Source organism: Danio aesculapii, chromosome 9 (assembly GCF_903798145.1).
Source record: "Danio aesculapii chromosome 9, fDanAes4.1, whole genome shotgun sequence".
Taxonomy (NCBI): domain Eukaryota; kingdom Metazoa; phylum Chordata; class Actinopteri; order Cypriniformes; family Danionidae; genus Danio; species Danio aesculapii.
Window position 1 is genome coordinate 47767512 of NC_079443.1, and position 21692 is coordinate 47789203.

Sequence of the window (21692 nt, forward strand, 5' to 3'; positions counted from 1 at the left end):
GTCCCAGCTTGGCCAGTTGACACTTCTGTGTGGAGTTTGCATGTTCTGAATGAATGAATGAATAAATGAGCTTCATAATATTCATTTCACCATGTTCACTGCAGGTGTTTGTGGAGCTCAATGAGCTGATAGTGGATAGGAACCAGGAGATGCGCTGGAAAGAGAGGGCACGTTGGATCAAGTTTGAGGAAGATGTGGAGGAGGAGACGGATCGCTGGGGTAAACCGCATGTGGCCTCGCTGTCCTTCCGTAGCCTGCTGGAGCTTCGCAGGACCATCACACACGGTGAGTTTAGTCCATTCAGTCTTAGCATTGACGCATGAAGAGGAAGTTTCTGAGACTTTTGTTTCAGTATGTTAATGTTCTTACAACTAAAACAGAATATGAACAATTCCAGCGTTATGAATGTGACATTTGCAGTAAAAACTTTAAATATGAGTTCACATAGAAAGTGTATGATAACATTATATTAAATTGTCAGTTTATATTTTTCAAAGCAGCAAACCAGAGTTATGGGATCAGAAAAATATCAATCTGTAAACATTTTTTATATTTTAAGTGAGGAAAATAAAGGTGTTATGGATGTGACAAAAATACTATGAAAGTTTACAGTATATAAAATACTTTGCAAAAATTTGGTGAATTAAATTGCACAACCCAAAAGAAACAATGCTCATCAAAAGGATAAATGTTGGCTCACTGTAGAACAAAAATGATTGATTTTATTTTATTTGACATTTTAGCATTTCGTCACCTTGGAATTATAAGGTTCTATCTGTGTTCAGAATGAATTTGAGATTGAGCATCAAAGATTTTGCATTCCATATAGCAAACAAAATGTGTGCAACAGTTGTCTTTCATACATTAACATGACAGAGACCCTAAATGTACTGTAAATGTACATTATCAAAGTTCTCTTACATTTGCAAATTGGAGTAAAAAAACCACGGTAAATGCAAATAGAACTTTCTAATTCTGAAAAATCATTTTCCACTTATAAGGTTCTATCTGGCAAATCATTCATTGAAGCATTACTTTTCAAGAAATACAATTAAAAAAAAGTATATACGTTGGTTTTGTAACAATATGTTGATGCTTGGGAAAGTTAGTTTTTGCTTTCTTTAACATTTATTTCATGTTTTAGGATTTTTTCTTCTTTAAATTAAGCATACAAGCTGTGATAAATATTTTTTTCCAGTGCAGTTAATTTAATCTAATTAATATGTTAATATTTATTACATTTTATGCTTTATATGAATTAATGAATTAATATATTTATTGAATTATATGCCCCATGAATTAAATTAAGTATTTGCCCTTCAAGGTTTAATATTAAATTTAAGATTAAGCGATGACCAAATGAGTTTAATAAACACTGAAAAGTGTTTTACTGACTATATGTAAACAAATAAATATATTTTGCGTTTAATATGTAGATTTTTTTACATTCATTTATTTTTCAACAATGTTAAATGTAACATTTCATCTCAATGTCAGCTATGCGGTGGCGCAGTGGGTAGAACGATTGCCTCACAGCAAGAAGGTTGCTAATTCGAGCCTCGGCTGGATCAGTTGGCATTTCTGTGTGGAGTTTGCATGTTCTCCCCGTGTTCACGTGGGTTTCCTCCGAGTGCTCCGGTTTCCCCCACAAGTCCAAAGACATGCAGTACACGTGAATTAGGTGAGCTAAAATTGACCGTAGTGTATGTGTGTGAATTAGAGTGTATGGGTGTTTCCCAGTGATGGGTTGCAGATGGAAGGGCATCCGCTGCGTAAAACATGTGCTGGATAAGTTGGTGGTTTATTCCGCTGTGTCAACCCCAGACTAATAAAGGGACTAAGCCAAAAAAAAAAAATGAAGGATTGAATGAATCTCAATGTCAAGAAATGCTTCTAAATCATCACATTTACACACATCTCAATTTTGTGTGGTGAGGCATTGTTAAGCCGACTCTGATTCTGTGTGATTTTGTCTTTCTGTTGTTTCCCGCTGTCAATGGAGCAGTCCGGTGAAATGACAAAGAAAGCTGATCCTAATTGGTCTTCATGCATGCATTAAAATGCTGATTGGCTCACAGAAAGAACCTTATAGAGCCAAGCTAGAGTTCAACTGTAGATAAACTGTTTTTGTTTTTTAAATAAAACGTCTTAAAATGTAAAACAACTTATAAAAAACATCACATATTGTAAATAAGTTGTCATTTAATAAGAATATGTAAATAACTCAATTTTGACAAAAATGTCAGATAGAACCTTATAATTCTAAGGTGCCGATATTGCAGCTTTATATCGCACTACTCCACATTAAAATTTACTGGAGTAGCAAAGTCCGATGCGTAGCATATTGCATCATCAAAATGTGCTACCTACGTTTTGAATGGGAGGTAGGACAATCTGTCAAGTTAGGATAATTTAACAGAACACTAGGACTCGAACCAGTGACCTTTTTGCTGTGAGGCAAAACGTAAGTCACTGTGCCATATTACTTACCTTAAATTAGTTAATTACAATAACACAATAATACAAATTTCACAAAAGAAACAGGCATCTGCCAAGAACCTCAGACAAACATACACCACAATATTACAATTATTAGAAAATGGCGTAAACCTTAAGCCTTTTTTACCAGAGAAATCCAATTCCAAACCTTTAGAAAGACATTCATCATCTGACGTCATCCAAAAGTAAACACACCTAAATTTAAGTAAAAGTATTACAATAAATAAAAATTAATTAACCAGTTCATTAATATAATTTCTATAAAATATATAGAAATAGAATTACAAAATGCTTACAAATACAGTTTTAAAGTGGATTTATTTCATTAAAAAAATTTATGCAAAAAAAAAAACAAACAAAAAAAAAACACAGCAAAATTTTTTTTTTATTATTAAGTGAGTTTTTTCTTATAACAAGCAAAGTAATCTGCTAATGGGGTAAGCAAAATAATCTTATGTTAAAAGGAAAAACAAGATTATTTTGCATACCCCATTGGCAGATTATTTTGCTTGTTATAAGGAAAAACTCACCTAAGATTGGCAAATTATTTCTGAAAACAAGACATTATGTTTTACTCGTCTAGAAAATGCTTCTCAATTTAGGATTTTTTTGATATTTAGACTGGAAACAAGACAAAAAAAAATCTAAATAAGAAAAGCATTTTTTGCAGTGCACATATTTGTACTATTTAAAGCTCAGATGTTTGAAGAAGTTAACTAATATATATATGAATGCAGCCGACTTGTTTTTTTAAGTCTATTAAGTTCAGCCAAGTAAAACTTTGATATATAAGTTATGTCAACACATTCAATCCAGATAAATTAACTTAACTCAAAATATTAAGTTGTATTAACTAATTGGTACAATAATTTTTTACAGTGTACCCAAAGAATAACAATGTGCGCTAGCAAACTAAACATTTTGATTTGACACGGACTTGTCATTAATTAAATGGGTTAAAACCTCTTATGCTTATCCACTGGTTTGGATAAATGGATTGTTTTCCATGTGTTTTAAATATTTTAGTTTTGAAGAATGCATGGTAAAAATATTCAGTCCAAACAAATGTCTATCAATGAGAAGTGATGACAGTGGGTGACAGTGATGAACTGACTCAAGGGACTGACAAAAATATATAGAATGGAAAAATAATGAAGAAGTAGGTAGTTCGATCATATTACAGCTCGTTTTATAAGTAGAAATAAACTAAAAATAGCACATGTTGTGATCATAACAAACATAATGCTTTATCGCTCTGCCAGTCCTAACATCCATGCACTTGAAAATCCAGACAGAATTCCAATGAAAACTTAAATTAACTTCATGGATTAAACCCTCTTGGGAAAAAAAAGAATTTTCCATGCAGTGATAATAATGTAAACAGTGTTTTAGTTTCGAAAAACGCAAGATAAAAATATTCAGTCCAAAGAGCTGTCTGTCATTGAGAAAGCTTTGGCATTTCTGTGGTTGTGGAAAGAAACATGACAACCCTGACGTAAAATTGAATAAAATAATAAAAATATATGTATATATTGGGGTGTTGTAGAACTAGACTGTTATATCAGAACTGTTATATGACTCATTTGATAAGCAACAATGTTTATGGTTATTTTTAGTTTCCAGCTGAGAGATTTAAAAAAAGAGACAGAAACAACAAATATTCAAAGCAAGAAAAAGTATTTCTTTTGCAGTAATAGAGTTGTTTTTGGCTGAACAGTTTGTTGAAATGTGGTCCAGGGCCTATTTTTGGATAATTCAGTTAATGTGATTCTTTAGTAATGCAAGCTTTGATTATTACTAGATATTTATTTACATAACTGAAGCTGATTCATAACAAATGCCATCAGTGCAAAAACATCTTCACATTATGTAACACTTTCTGTTAAAACCAAAAGAGTATCAAATAGTATTTTGAATGGATAGCTCTGGCTCTAAATTCTGTATAAACAATATTGCAAAAACACTGTCGTAAAGTAATGTTATGGTACTTCAACCATACCTTAATATTACTAAAATACAAAAATATTGTAAGATTTTGACACTTAACAAGTTACTAAATGAGGCGGCATGATGGCATGTTGGGAGTTTGCATGTTCTCCCCGTGTTGGTGTGGGTTTCCTCTGGGTGCTCCGGTTTCCCCCACAGTCCAAAGACATGCGCTATTGGTGAATTGAATAAACTAAATTGGCCGTATTGTATGAGTGTGAACGTAAGAGTGTATGGGTGTTTCCCAGTACTGGTTTGCGGCTGAAAGGGCGTCCGCTGTGTAAAACATATGCTGGATAAGTTGGCGGTTCATTCCGCTGTGGTGACCCATGACGAATAAAGGCACTAAGCCGATGGAAAATGAAGGAAGCAACACAATTCTTAAGGTTTTTTTTTGAGACAGCTTAATTGTTTTATGTTCAATCCACTTAAATTTGTCAAATTTAAAGTTAACCTAATTTATTTGTGTTGGGACAACATGAAGAATTTTTTGTGGAACTCTGCATTTTTTAAAGTGTATGTCTGAAATATATTCATACTTAATATACATTGTTTTACAATATACAATGTTGTATTTATATTTTGGCTGTGGCACGCCTGTATAACAGCATCTTTTATTTAAGTAGTTTGTATAATACATATGCATGTCTCATTGAGTCAAATATGTTCAATTCAGTTATCTCATTTATGATAAGTGTTCAGTTTTTTAGGGATAATCAGTAGATTCTGACCTATAGAGTAACCTGCGATTTCAACAGACATGCGATTCTTAAAGACAACCTATTTTTGAGATAAAACTAAATTTTGAGCGAACATTAACAAGTTTAAACCCATGCACCTGTTAATGGATGATCATAAAAGACCATGCTCACTGTTTACCTTAACATAAACAATGAAAATACACACTATGAGTTCAATTTGAATTTACTTTTAAGCTATATTGTAGAAACAAACACATATTTTACAAGAAAACATGTCTGTTGAATATTAACACTGTCTATTGGTGGGTGAAAGCCCCGGTATCCTTCAAACAAAGTTTTTTTTTTTTTTTTCGTTTGATAGTAAAAAGAAGTTCGAAAAGTCTGAGTGACAGTATACTGTTTTCCTATACTTAACACACCAATGATGGCGAATGAAAGAGAGGAACGATGTTGTAGCCATTTTTTTGAAAATGTATCTTTATTTAGTTTAAATATTACTTGTTTGTGTTTTGTTATTTAATTTATTGGTTGTGAAAGTCATGGTAAACGTCAAAAGAAAGAATTGGAATTAAATAAATGTATGAATTGTTCATGATTTTTGACCACTTCATCCATTTTTCATGGAAGATTCTTGTTTTGAGAAGGAATTTCATTTGATATAATTTGTATCTTAATTTTGATGCTTTTTTTTTTTTCTTGGTCAATTATTTATGAACAAAAAGAATATCAAATAAAGGTGAGTGGGATTAAGAGTGCTTTCACACTTGTAGATCGATTGTTTTGTTCAGAACAGGGATTAAAATTGTTACAATGGTGCTCTTTGTTCTTCTCGCTTTCACGTGACAGAGTTTCTAAACGGACCAAAATAGCTGAAACAAGTCACGTGTGAGTAAACTCTCCTCACAATGGTCAGAGTTCCACGGTTTATTTACGAGTCCCGCTCAGCTTTCATGTGTCCTTATTTTAATTTATGATAATGAGCAATAAGACATTATAAACGAAAGGCTTCACTTTAATTTTGAATGGTGACACCCACAGACATCGTCACTAAATATAAATCAGAGGTAAAACTTTCTCATACATAGCCGTTGGGTTATGCATTATAGGCTTTACATTATAGAGAGAAATAACAGATAAACCAAGACTGCAGTTTGGTCAATTTGGTCAAACTTAATAGTTCAGCATGCCTTCACTTTCGTATTCGACATGAAACGTATATTCAGCGGTAGGAATGTTGACATTTCGCCCTACTCAAAATTCTCATTCATATAGCCATATATATGCCTGTTACAAATCCATAATACACTGTCATATTTTATAGTTTGTTAGTTTGTTGGATGGTATTGCTTTCTCACTACAATCCAGAGTTCGCTTCAATTGAGCCGAGACCATCTAATTCAGGCGATTCAGGCCTTTCAGACCTTTCAGACTTGCTGATTGCGCGATTGCTGGTTTCACATATGCCAAACGAACTGTACTAACAGGGGAAATGAGACAGGTTCCAAAACAAAAGTCTAAGTGTGAAAGCACCTTAAGTGCGCTCGCCGCTACACTGAAAAAAATTATTTATTGGTATTAATAATTTTTTTAAGGTAAGTGCTTGCAAACTGATTTTATGAGTTGAATTTAAACAAACTAATTAAACTGAACATTACTGTAGTAAATCCAATGAATAATTATTTTCAGTGTACCATGGTTCTACAGCCAGATCGAAAGACCACAACAGTTTCATATACAGGCATGAACAATTTAAGTCTATGTTTATATTAGCAATTTTTTTCAGATCAGAGCAAACTATTTTGCACTATTTAAGGAGGTATGGGGGTTGTAATTCACACCTTTTTCGACATTATTTTATGTTACAGCCTTATTCCAAAATGGATTAAATTCATTTATTTCCTCAAAATCCTACACACAATACCCCATAATGATAATGTGATTTTTTTTTTTTTTTTGTGAAATGGTTGCAAATTTATTAACAATAAAAAAACCTGAAAAATCACATGTACATAATATTCACAGCCTTTGCTGTGAAGCTCTAAATTGAGCTCAGGTACATTCTGTTTCCACTGATCATTCTTGAGATGTTTCAGCAGCTTAACTGAAATTCACCTGTGGTAATTTCAGTTAATTGGACATGATTTGAAAATGCATACACCTGTCTATATAAGGTCCCAGGATTGACAGTGCATGTCAAGCATGAAGACAAAAGAATTGTCTGTAGACCTCTGAGACCTGATTGTCTAGAGGCACAATGCTGGGAAAGGGTCCAGAATAATTTCTGCTGCTCTGAAAGTTCCAGTGAGCACAGTGGCCTCCATCATCCAAAAGTGGAAGATGTTTAGAACCACCAGGACTCTTCCTAGAGCTGGCCGGCCATCTAAGCTGAGTGATCGGGGGAAAAGGGCCTTAGACAGGGAGGTGATCAATAACCCGATGCTCACTCTGTTTGAGCTCCAGCGTTCTTCTGTGGAGAGAGGAGAACCATACAGAAGGACAACCATCTGTGCAGCAATCCACCAATCAGGCCTGTATGGTAGAGTGGCCAGACAGAAGCCACTCCCTGACTGCAATTTGCGAAAAGGCATCTGAAGGACTCTCAGACCATAAGAAACAAAATTCTCTGGTCTGATGAGACTAACATTGAACTCTTTGGAGTGAATGCCAGGCGTTACGTTTGGAGAAAACCAGGCCCCAGAACTGTGAATGTCTTTGAGTGGCCCAGCCAGAGGCCAGACTTAAATCCTATTGAACATCTCTGGAGAGATCTGAAAATGGATGTACACCTTCGCTTCCCATCCAACCTGATAGAGCTTGAGAGGTACTGCAAAAAGGAATGGGCAAAAATTCCCAAAGACAGGTGTGCCGAGCTTGTGGCATCATATTCAAAAAGAATTAAGGCTGTAATTGCTGCCAAAGGTGCATCAACAAAGTATTGAGCAAAAACTGTAAATATTATGTACATGTGATTTTTCAGGTTTTTTATTTTTAATAAATTTGCAACAATTTCAACAAATATTTTTTCACACTGTCATTATGGGGTATTGTGTGTAGAATTTTGAGGAAATAAATGAATTTAATTCATTCTGAAATAATGCTGTAACATAAACAAATGTGGAAAAAGTGAAGCGCTATAAATACTTTCCGCATGCACTGTATTATTAGCCCTCCTTATTAGCCCTTTTTTCTTTTCTTTTTTTAATTTCCCAAATAATGTTTAACAGAGCAATGAGTTTTTCACAATATCTCCTATAATATTTTTTTTCTTCTGGAGAAAGTCTTATTTGTTTTATTTCAGCTAGAATAAAAGCAGTTTTAATTTTTCTAAAACCGTATTAAGGTCAATATTATTAACCCCCTTAAGCAATATTTTTTCGATAGTCTACAGAACAAACCATTGTCATACAATAACTTGCCTAATTGCCCTAACCCCCTTAGTTAACCTAATTAACCTAGTTAAGCCTGTAAATGTCACTTTAAGCTGTATAGAAGTGTCTTGAAAAATATCTAGTCAAATATTATTTACTGTCATCATGGCAAAGATAAAATAAATCAGTTATTAGAAATGAGTTATTAAAACTATTATGTTTGGAAATGTGTTGAAAAAATCTTCTCTCCTTAAAACAGAAATTAGGGGAAAAACAGCTGGGCTAATAGTTCAGGGGGGCTAATAATTATGACGTCAACTATATATATATATATATATATATATATATATATATATATATATATATATATATATATATATATATATATATATATATATATATATATAATTATCTACAGAACAAACCATCATTATACAGTGATTTACCCTAATTACCCTAACATGTCTAGTTAACTAAATTATCCTAGTTGAGCATTTAAATTGCACTTTAAGCTTAATACTAGTATGTTCTAAAATATTTTGTACTCTTATCATGGCACCAATAAAATAAATCAGTTATTAGTTATTTAATTAGTTATCAGTAAAAAGTTATTAAAACTATTATGTTTAGAAATGTGTTGAAAAAACTTCGCTTCTTTAAACTGAACTTGGAAAAAAATATATAAATGGAGGCTAATAATTCAGGAGGGCTAATAATTCTGACTTCAACTGTATATGTGCCAACACGTCCAACCCTGTGTTGTGTTACTCAGGTGCCATAATGCTAGATCTGGATCAAACCACACTGCCTGGCATCGCTCACTTGATGGTGGAAACCATGATAATCTCGGACCAGATCAGAGCTGAAGACCGAGCCAATGTGCTGCGAGCGCTTCTGCTCAAACACAGGTTAGTGGAGGTCACGCATCAATACTCCAAACAAAGCTCCAATCGATCTTCTCCACAGTGGGCCAATGTCATTTCTCACAGCTGCCTCTATCGGTTTCCTGCTACATGAAGTGCTGTGATTACATAACGGATAGACTTTGTGAGGCAGGACAATGCTCACTGGAGGTTTAATGTTGTTGTTGTTGCTGTTGTTGCATTTGCGCAGGCTGCAGATGTTGGTGAATAGTTCTCCAAAATGTAAATGTTTCAGGATTTTTTACTCACCCACTTGTCATTTCAAGTGTAAATACATTCTTTCTTTTGTAAAATATAAAAGGAGATACTGAACAGAATGTCCAAACTGTTCTTTTTCATGCAATAGAAGGGATTTATGCTTCCAAGCAGTGAAAAGAGTCATTAAACTAGTCCAAATGTATGTTTTCATTGCTGCTTCCAATTGATCTCAAAAACAAACAATGCATTCAGGTTTTTCTAGACTAACACTCATCAATATATCAATTTTGTTTAGCCTTTGTATGTCTTTTTTTTCTTTATAACTCTGTAAGCGCCTGTAGTCATCTTCTTTAATGTTTTACCAAACAAAAAAAGAAACTTACATCTTACTGTATCTGGCCTGAGTGTGAATAACGTAACAGCAGACTTAAATTTTCTGTGAACTTTCCCTTTAATTATGACTCAGACAGGCCTCAGTTCTCGAATGTTTGTGAAATTGAGTGTGTTTTCTTTGTAAAGCTCTGCTTGGCCAAAGGATCACACTATAAGGTCAGAACATGCTTCTCTACCTGAGTGCTAACTGGATTCATATCACATGGCTTTCACTAAAGAAATGTGGTCTTCATTAATGGTTTGAAAAATAGCCTTTTAACACCCTTTATATTATAATGACCAAATACACTGACTCCAAAGGGTTTGGGCCACTATACAATAGTCAGTTTCTGGATTAAAAAAAACAACAACAAACAAAAGAAAAACTTTTGATTAACTGATGTGCCAGTGTTTTTTAGTGTCTCTGAAATGCATGAAAACTTGCATATAGTTTTTAACAAAATTATTAGCCCTCCTTTTTCAGTTAGTTTTCTTTTTGTTTTCAATTTGATTTGTTCAGAATATTGTAAGCACAAGAGTTTTAATAATAAATAATTTCTTTACTTTTTGTTATGACAGTACATACTGTTTTAGATGTTTAAAGATTATATTACACACTCATATATGTATATACAGTTGAAGTCAGAATTATTAGCCCCCCTGTTTATTTTTTTCCCCAATTTCTGTTTAACGGAGAGAAGAATTTAAACATAATAGTTTTAATAACTCATTTCTAATAACTGATTTATTTTATCCTTGCCATGATGACAGTAAATAATATTTGACTAGATATTTTTCAAGACACTTCTATACAGCTTAAAGTGACGTTTAAGGCTTAACTCGGTTAATTAGGTTAACTAGGCAGGTTAGGGTAATTAGGCAAGTTATTGTATAATGATGATTTGTTCTGTAGACTATCGAAAAAATATAGCTTAAAGGGGCTAATAATTTTGACCTTAATATGGTTTTTAAGAAATCAAAAACTGCTTTTATTCTAGCCGAAATAAAACAAATAAGACTTTCTCCAGAAGAAAAAATATTATCAGACATACTGTGAAAATTTCCTTGCTCTGTTAAACTTCAGAATTCAAAGGGGGGCTAAAAATTCGGACTTCAACTGTATATATAGAGTTGAAGTCTGAATTATTAACCCCCTTTACATTTTTTTATATATATTTTTATAATTATATATTATGTAAATTTATAGTATATATTTATAACTTATTCAAAAGTGGCATCACAGTGGCGCAGTGGGTAGCCTGATCGCCTCACAGCAACAAGGTCACTGGTTCGAGCCTCAGCTGGGTCAGTTGGCATATCTGTGTGGAGTTTGCGCGTTTTCCCTTTGTTGGTATGGGTTTCCTCGGGGTGCTCTGGTTTCTCTCACAGTCAAAAGACATGCGGTATAGGTGAATTGGGTAAGTATAGTGTGAATGAGTGTGTATGAATGTTTCCCAATGATTGGTTGCAGCTGGAAGGGCATCCGCTGCGTAAAACATATGCTGGATACGTTGGCGGTTCATTGCGCTGTGGCAACCCCAGATTAATAAAGGGACTAAGAAAATGAATAAAATTATTCAAAAAGACTTTGCAAAACATTTCTATACCAATTAAATGTTGTTATTTTTTGTTTTCTACTCACTAAAAAATCCTGAAAAACCTTGTCATGGTTTCGACAAAAGCACTGAGCGACCTGTTTAATATTAAGAAATCTTGTTCTAAAAAACTACACATAATGAATCATTTCTGAAGGATCATGTCACACAATAAACTTTGGAGCCACTGTATTTATTTGATTCAGAATGAATGTGTTTGTGTGACTGATCAGTGATTCTTCAATTCAACGATTCTCAGGCTTAAACTAACAAACGCTTGAATATGTTACCCACACATGTCAACAATACGTTATGACATTTCTTTTTCACTGTGTGCCACACAAGTTTAAATCTCAGCCATGTGTGTTTGTGGCCAGCTAGAGGGATTCATTGTGCCAAGCTGAAAAAAAAACACTTAATGAAGCCAAAATTTAAGTTAAATCTCAGCACAGCATTAAAAATAATCTCAGATGGAGCTTTCCATTAGAAAAGTCTATTTAGTCTACAATAAATGTGATTATATTGTGGAAAAAGAAACAGCAAGGTGCTCAGTAAGTTACGTTATTAGTTACTCAAGTTATTAGGAATGTTTTTTATACAGTTTAAAAATCACACCTTGTTTGTGATCTTTTAAGTGTCCAGTTTTAATGAGATCTGAAATAATTCTTACTGAGAGTCAATTGCTGGATACGGTTGCGGTGACATGTTTAACAAAACTGGGCAGAAGTTCTTTATAGTCATTTTTCCACAATTATAACTAAGACACATCAAGAGCAAACCAAAATTAGTCTTTTGTGAAAAACAATAAAGTCATTTATTAAGTCACTGGACTGTCATTGAGTTTGTATTCTGTTGAAATATTCCCCTGATGTTATCGAGCCACATGTTGCTTTTCTGTTGTCTTTAGCATTTTTTACTGATTGCTTTGGCAGCGTGTGGCTCGAGTGAACAGGGAATGCGGTTTGGTTTTGCCGTTTGGATACTGATATCCTGACATGTTGGGTTTTGTGTTTGCTTTGCAAATATTGCAAGCGAAGATGGAAAATGGCTTTTTTGGACATTGATAAGCAAGGAAATTGCTGTTACCCGTGGAGCTAAATAAACACAAGAGCAGGGATATTTGTTACACAGAGGAGAACAAATGGACTTCAATAGCTTGACAGATTGAAGAAGTCATAACATGTTCACTATTAAAACCATAGCTCACTCAAAAGGAAAATGAAAACACTGTTATATATGCACCCTCTTGTCAAATGACTTGCATTCATCAGTTGAAAACAAAAGTTTTTTTTAAGAATATCTGTTTTAATAAATGTGAATGACAGCAATCTGGCAACAAAAAATGTGTACCATAAATGTATGAGAGTAATTAATAGTGAGAATAATCCAAAATAATAAATAATCAATGCTTGATTTGTATTTGTTTTCTTAGGGTGTTTTCACACCTGCCTTATTTAGCTCAGTTGAATCGCACTAGAGTTTGTTTTCCCTCTTGGTGCGGTTCGTTTGGGTAAATGTAAATGTAGCAATCGCACTCGAGTGCGCACCAAAAGCGGACAAAAAAAGCATACCGAGACCTCCTTGAAGAGGTGGTCTTCTTTTCTTCCTTAAAGAGGTAGTCTCGGTACGCTTTCAAACGAACCCTGGTGCGGTTTGTTTGTGGTGAGAACATGATCTGAACTAGAACAGACCCAACCGCAAAAAGTATGGCACCTTTTGGACTAATCCAGCTGCCGTAGGCTGATGCGCTGTCCCATGTTATAGGGTATTTTAGCAGCAATTTTAAATAGAGGGAGAGAGAGGGAAAACATTACCTGACGGATCGTTGGTAATATTTGCGGAAGATGACCATATCGCACTTAGCTAAATTAATTCCAACCCAGGCTCATTCTGGTGACGTGCGATGCGCATTCGCCGTTTGCAATGCATTAAAGCATTGTTTTCCTGCTGCATCCGCACTTCATTCTTAAAATGGATAGTTTATCTAAAGTGATGTATACAAAAAATATGGTATACTATGGCCAGGGATACAATCAGCCAGCGCAGCCGTCCCTCCGTAGTAAAAAGTTGTTTGCCGGTTTGTTTACTTGCAGGAGTTCCATTGGCATTTTCCCGCATGTTAATTCTGACTAATCAAAAAGAAGGTTAGGAAATACGTTTAATAACATCTGGCCAATGAATGATTTGGATTTTGTCACATGACTGCAAATTGGTTCTTTTCAACTGGTTCGGACTAAAGCAATCAGTGTTGTGTGTAATAGACCCAAAAACGGCAGAGAAATGCTACATTGTATCATTTGTTGCCCTTGGCCTGACCAAATGAACCGAACCACAGATGTGAAAGCACCCTAATTCGACATTTTCATATTTCATCCAAAAATATCTTGAAGAAAGACAAAAGAAAACCAATGTTTAAGATTTGTTTTTAGAGAATATTCAGTTTTGTTTTGTTTATATAAATTGCATAAACTTTTCTCTGTTTTGATAATTTTTTTGGATTAAAACAGGATTTTTTTTGTAGTAAAGATTTACTGTCTTATGCAAATCTACTATCAAACATTAGTCACAACATGACTATCAGACATTTTTATTCTGATTTACAGAAGAAACTCACTAAAATGCCATTCAGTGTTACAGTTGTATGCATAGTAAATACTTTTTATGAGGCACATTTTGAACAAGAATCATTAAATGACAAAATACCCAGCAGGCACACATCGTCATATGACGCTGATCTTTAATTCTATTTTGGTTGCGACACCAGGTGACCAAAACTGAACATCAAATTGCTGACATCTACTGACATCAGCTGGCGTTGATATTTGGTTAGTTTTAGGCTGTGCTATTAACTAACTAAAATGACATTTACACAACATCAAATTCTAACATCAGTAGTTGTTTATCTTTGGTTGGTTTTATGTTGTGTAATTACCTAGCTAAAATTCAATGTCACTTCAATGTCATGATGTGACGTCCATACAATGTCAAAGTTTAACATCATTAGCTGTTGATCTTTGCTTGATTTTATGTTTATGTTTTATCTTGACATTAGAGTCTGACCTCAAACTGTAATTGGGTTCTGATATCAACCTGATTTCCAAATACAGTGCTCTGCATTTATAAGTACACCCCTCACAAATCTCTCATTTAAATTAAGATTTTCTAAAGGAAGCTTTACAATATTATATTTGTGCATAAACATTAGACTAGTCAGTACTGAAGCCAAATCTGGAGCTAATCTAAAGTTATGAGAACGGCCCAAAACTAGTACACACAAATTTATGTGTTCTAGAAAAATATTAAATACTAATTTAAAAAAGAGGAAAGATCAAGAGAAGCAAAACATTTTTTAATGTTGTTGAAATTGTGTAGTTTGCAATTTTTTCACCAATATTTTGCTTGAATTTAATTGTATTATCTGTCAGTTTCTAAATAAGTTTGGTGACTAAAATATTATTTTAATAAATATATCTGTTTAATATATCTGTGTTGTTCAAATGCACCAAAATACATGGCCTATATTCACTGAGAAATGGATACAAATATTCATCTTCAAAATGGGGTGTACTCATACTGAGCACTTCAACCAAAATTCAAAGTTAGTTTAATGTCATTTTTTCGTCTGTGTGACGTCTGATGTCTGCTGGGAAGATTCACAGTACACATACAAATTAATGTTTAATTTTAATCTTTAGACCATGCCACTAACCTGAAAACCACTCGGATAATTTAAATATTTTAAAATATGCTAAAAGTTACTTATTATTTTGTATATTTAATATGTACAGGTCAGAATAAGTATGTTATTTCATATTAATAATTTTTTTAATCACAGGAAGCCTATAATAATTTTGACTACATCTGTCTCAAGAATAATAATCATTTTAATTTTCATTATTATTATTATTATTATTATTATTATTATTTAAAGTAATTTTAATTTAATTGCATTTTATAAGCTCTCTGTTTATATAAAATCCATTTAGTTGAACTACATTTGATGCAGGCATCTTGTCATAATATTATGACTAGCTGATGTATGTAGGCAAAAATTCTGATCAAATTCAAATTTTATTTGTCTCAAACAGAGTCATGCAAAGTATATGCAGTGAAATTCTTATACAACCACTTGTGACCTCAAAAATAATAACAATAATAATAACAATAAGAATCTAAATTTGAAGAAATATAACTTATGCAATAGAAAATAAAAGCAAATATGAACTATTTAAAGACGTTCGATAATGCCGAGTTCAGACTGCATGATTTTCAAAGTAGTCGTGTCACGGATGTTATCACACTGCATGACTATTTGGGTTAGCGTTCTGTGTTTATACTGTAGGATGGATCGGTGACAGGAGAGATCACACTGCATGACTTTAAAATAGGAAGAATTGACGACTACTTTGTCCAAACTGCGTCTCACAACCAAACAAACGCAATAAGTGACATGAAAACAATGCAAGGTCACGTAATATATCTTATCTTATAAATTGTCTTATAAATTATTAGCCCTCCTGAATTATTAGCAACCCTTTTCCCCCAATTTCTGTTTAATGGAAAGAAGATTTTTCAACCCATTTTTCAACATTTATACATCATATAACTCATTTCTAATAACTGATTTCTTTTATCTTTGATTTGATGACAGCACATAATAATTTACTATATATTTTTAAAATACAAGCATTCAGTTTAAAGTGTGATTCAAAGGCTTAGTTAGGGTAATTAGGCAAGTGATTTTATAACAAAAGTTTCTTCTGCAGACAATCATATCACAAAAATATATTGCTTAAGGGGGCTAGTAATATTGACCTTAAAATAGGTTTCAAATGATTTAAAATGCTTTTATTCTAGCCAAAATAAAACAAATAAGCCCCCAGAAGAAAAAATATTACAGGAAATACTGTGAAAAATTCCTTGCTCTGTTAAACATAATTTTGGAAATATTTATAAAAAAAAAATAATAATAATAATTCATAGGAGGGGTAATAATTTTGACTTCAACTGTAACCGTTTTAAATAATCGTGATTGTAATTAGGACCAAAATAATCGTGATTATGATTGTTCCCATAATCAAACAGCCCTACTATACACTCTTGCATTCACACTCATACACTACGGCCAATTTAGCTTATTCAATTCACCTATAGCGCATGTCCTTGGACTTGTAGGGGAAAATTAAGCACCCAGAGGAAACCCACGCCAACACAGGGAAAACATGCAAACTCTACACAGAAATGTCAATTGACCCAGCCGGAGCTCGAACCAGCAACCATCCTGCTGTGAGGCAATTGTGCTACCCACTGAGCCATCGTGACGCCCCCTTCGAAATTTTTGTCCGTCATAAAATTGTTCAAACCAGGTTGAATTTTTTCCACTTTTTGCATCTGAAAAAGCTCTTTGAGAGGAGCATCCTCTTTGACAGCCACCTCTAAAAGCAAAAAGCTAAATAAAAAATGCCTTCATTTGAGCTACAGATAACTTTATGACAAACACAATGCATAAAATAAAGACAGAATGTGGCGGACAGTTGAGAACCCCTTATATGCTGGATTCAGTGACTGCCGCACTTCTGCCCTGCTGCTGTTTGGTGCGTGTGTGTGTGTCCATACATTTAATGTACTGGCCATAGACATTATAAGCACGCCGAGCACGCAGTATTCTTAAGGACACCTCTCACCCTGCTCACAGACTGTTTTCTCTCCTGCCTTCCGGCAGGCGCTTCAGGCTCCCCTGGACAAAACTAGCAGACTGAGGAACAGCTTTTTCCCCAGAGCTGTCTCCCTTTTGAACTCTGACCCTCACTGACTCTTTTGCAGTCCCCCCCCCCCAATACACCCCACACTCCTCTATCTTATACTCCTCACAATCACTGCACTATTTAACATTTGCACATTTAAAGTTTGCACATATTCATTGCACTGATTCATGTATTTGAACTGGACATACCCACAGCACATGGACATTTGTAATTATGTTTATCTATCTGCACACTATCTGTACACTTCTGCTATTAATAGCATCCTGTACATATATTCATTTATTGTAAATCTGTTCATAGCTAATACAACCTGAATATAATGTTCATAGTACATCCATCTGTAAATATTACCATCGTTTTTCTATAACTGCACTTTATAACTTATACCTGTATCCTGCACTCGCTGCTATTGCACTGCTGGTTAGACCGAAACTGCATTTCGTTGCCTTGTACTTGTACATGTGTAATGACAATAAAGTTGAATCTAATCTAATCTAATAATAGAAAGCATAGTCCACTTTCTGACCATTGTTTCAACACGTCAACACATCCGCCATCTATTATGATGTCCGTGGTACTGCCAGTCTCTGTTCTGGATTTGTTTACGTACATGAAAGTGTGTAGTATCACAAGCAATGTATTGAAATTCCCCTGATTTCCTGAAATTAACTTTGCAGTATGCATGCAGTATTGGACGAACACTATATGTAGCCTATTCCTCTTTTTTTTCTGCTTTGGAGACGAAAGAGGAGAATTAAGTATCATTGCTTGAACTGACTCTGAAATGTTTAGCATTTTTTCTAAATATATTAATTATATCGGACTCAGTGTGCAAGGTTTGTTTACAAAAAAACGTATACAAAAATGTCATACTTTACTGTGCAAAGACCTTAACAACAAGTGTTTCTGATCAGAATATTATTTATTAGAGTGTTAACGCATTTCATTTCACAATTTTACATTCTAATTTTCTGTTTTATTTATTTATTTTTTAATCCAGTCACCCCAATGATGAGAAAGAAGGCCTTTTCCACCGGAACCACTCCGTCACCAGTCTGGGCAGCTTCCGTCACAACCACAATCACGTTCACGACACCAGCCTACCTCTGGTGTCCCAGGACCACGAGGAGATGCACGACAGTAAAGCTGCAGAACATGACAAAGAGGTGTTTGTAGCATTGTTTGTGAGTTGCTTGCTTCTCGTTGTGTGCATGGTCATAGTTTCACCCAGGCTTCTAGAAAATCCGGAAAAGTTGAATGGGCCGATGATAGTCACTTGGGGGTCACCACGAGGCATCATTTGGTCCATTCAAGATGCATTGCTCTGAAAGCCTGAACACCAAGTGATGTGATATACATGTTTTGTTGGTTGGAAACAGTTTACAGAGGGGTGAAAAAGTAGCTTAGGGGGTTTTCACACTGTTGTCCAAGTCCAAGTGCAATTGTTCGTGGTTTCACACTCACTTGATTCTATCGAACCCTGGTGCAATTGCAGTCATCTTACATAATCACAATCAGAACATGGGTTAATATTAATGTTATGTTATGAACAGTATGTATATGCAGGCCTATAGCCATCTAAGCGTAAGAGGTGGATATTTTTCTCGAAAAGTGGACTTGCTTTACCACTATTTTTGTTAAATAGTGATAGTTTAAATGGTACATTTTAGTGAAATTGTAAGCGCTACTTTTTATGCACTATTTCCTACATTTCAGATTTGCTTGCTTTACTGTTTTAATTCAAAAGTATTAATTTCCAAATATGTATTTAAACTGTATGGTTTATATTAAAGGTCCCATGAAATTAAAATAAACTTTTTTAGATGTTAGTATTATTATTGTTTGTTTTTAGGATATCTATAAGCTAGTGTGCTCCAAAACAGTGACAGAATTTAAATTTAGAAGATATAAAACTGATATCAACATGTAAAGCTTGTAGTTTGTTACTAAATGGATCAGCGGTTTTATTCACATCAACCCATATTACTGTATAGTTTCTCATCAAATTATAACCAATGAAATGCTCTCTAGTATCTTACATGCCCCACCCCTTTCGAGACACTTCTCATTTGCTTTTTATTTGATGTATGGTAAAGTCTAGATGAAGTACCACTGTATTACAATAATTAATAATTTTACAGTACTGTGACGGTTGGGTTTAGGGTTGGGGTGGGGGTGGGCGTTAATAAAATACAATTTATTGGGTAATTTAATAAATAACCTAAATAATATTTGATACAACAACTGTTTTTACATTACTGTGATGATTGGGTTTAGGGTTGGGGTTGGGGTAGACGTTAATAAAACAATAAATGGCAAATTTAATATATAATATAAATAATTCTTGCTAACTTCCGGCAGCAGACATATCTGATCTAGCAACAACCAATGATGCACTTGAGCTCAACCACTGTCACTGCAGAGTGGTGATAAAACAAAACGCTGTTTTTTGGGGGGAGAAGCTACAATGTGTCCCACCCTCTCTTCGTGTTTCGGTTGAGATAACGCCAAATATTTAATAAAAATGCATATTTCAAAGCACTTCTAGAGACTTTTAAGATTTTTATAAATAATGTTATAAAATAAGTGTTTAGAATGAAACATTTTAAATAAATATAAGTTATGAAAATGCTTGTGTACAGTAATACAGTATACATGTATTAGACAATCAATTTATCATTAAAAAAGGAAATTAGTTAGTTTGTATAACTTGTTTAAACTGTAGCCTATTGTTATTTATTTGGCAAAAAAACTTCCCAGTGCATTCAACTATCCTCAGAAGTCAGAATTAGGCCTTTTGAATAATACAAAAGATAAAACAGCAGGCCAAATGCGTCAACATGACGTCAGATTGACGTTGTACCCTAACGTCATGGGGCGTTGCATTTTGTTTGGAAATGAAAATCGGGTTGACGTCAGAACACAATGTTAGGCTGACGTCAATGTACAACGTTGGGCAGATGTTGTATTTTGGTTAACTTTCAACGCAACCTAAAAACAACAAAATATCAACGTCTAATGATGTTAGCGCTTGACATTATGTGGATGTTACTAATATGACGTCTATCAGATGTTGGATTTCAGTCGTTTTACGCTCTCAGAAATAAAGGTACACGAGCTGTCACTCAAAAGGTACAAATTTGTACCTAAAAGGTCCATATTAATACCTCAAGGGTACATATTAGTACCTAAAAAGTACAAAAGGGTTCCCCTTAAAATTTTTAGGTACTAATATATACTTTTGAGTTACCAATATGTACCCTTTAAGTACAAATGTGTACCTTTTGAAAAGGTACCACCCCAGTGACAGCTCTTGTACCTTTATTTCTGAGAGTGTGCCTAATGAATAAATGACAGCATTTGACATCAGTATGACGTTGGTTTAAGATGTTGGCTCAATGTTGAATTTTGGTCACTTTCTAACATATAAAATCAACAAAATATCAATGTTATTTCACATTGCAATTGGACGTCAAAATGACATTGTCCTTTGGTGACCTTATTCTAACGGAATATTAACGCCTTATGAGTATATTAGTATATTAAGAATATATGAGTATATAGGTAAGTGCTTCACAGTTTTTCCAGCCTCTCTTCTAAGAAAAGGACTTTTGAATATTTATGAATGACTTTAACTTTAGTTTCAGAATTATGGTCCAAGTTTAAGTATACACAAAAAGTTCACAAAGTAATGCACTCAAAAAATGATGTTGCTTCTTGTTCTAACTACTTATTTAAAATAAGTTGAAACATCAAAATTTTTTAGATTTTTTGGCACAACTGTTTTATGTTCAATCCACTTAAATTTGTTAAGTTGACATAATCGGTTTGTGTTGAGACAACATGAATGAATTATGTGGAACCCAGCGTTTTTACAGTCAATATGAAACATGACTTCCCTTATTCATCACATCTTAGATAGATTGCAAGTTTTCATGCGCCTCTGCATGTTGAACTCCTGAAAAATGATCATTTGCATTCATCACAATAGATTAAGTTATTACTGAATAAAACATTTTTAGATATACTCAAGTCAAGAGTTCTCAAGTCGAAATATACACCATGATGGGAACAGCACGAGTGCCACTTGGAAGAAGATTCCACTTGGTCTATATAAAACCTTTCGAACAGTTATTTTTACAATTCATGATGGCATAGCAGTCAAAAACGGGACAAGGGAGCTCATGTAAGGGACAGGAAATAGATTTTTGTCAGTAGGGGTGGGTCGAACCACCAACACGCCCCCTGGCTATAGGCTTGATATGCATGTCATAAAGGTTTTGCA

At 34.0% G+C, this 21692-nt stretch overlaps 1 protein-coding gene across 1 annotated transcript in view; it reads left to right on the forward strand.

Annotated features, from left to right (window-relative positions):
- The window catches only part of slc4a3 (solute carrier family 4 member 3), a 203330-nt gene that overhangs the window by 135480 nt on the left and 46158 nt on the right, over positions 1 to 21692 (forward strand). Inside the window, exons 8-10 of the mRNA XM_056465898.1 lie at positions 105 to 285; positions 9327 to 9462; positions 18408 to 18573. Coding sequence (XP_056321873.1) covers positions 105 to 285; positions 9327 to 9462; positions 18408 to 18573 — 483 coding nt within the window. The remainder of the gene's footprint in view (positions 1 to 104; positions 286 to 9326; positions 9463 to 18407; positions 18574 to 21692) is intronic.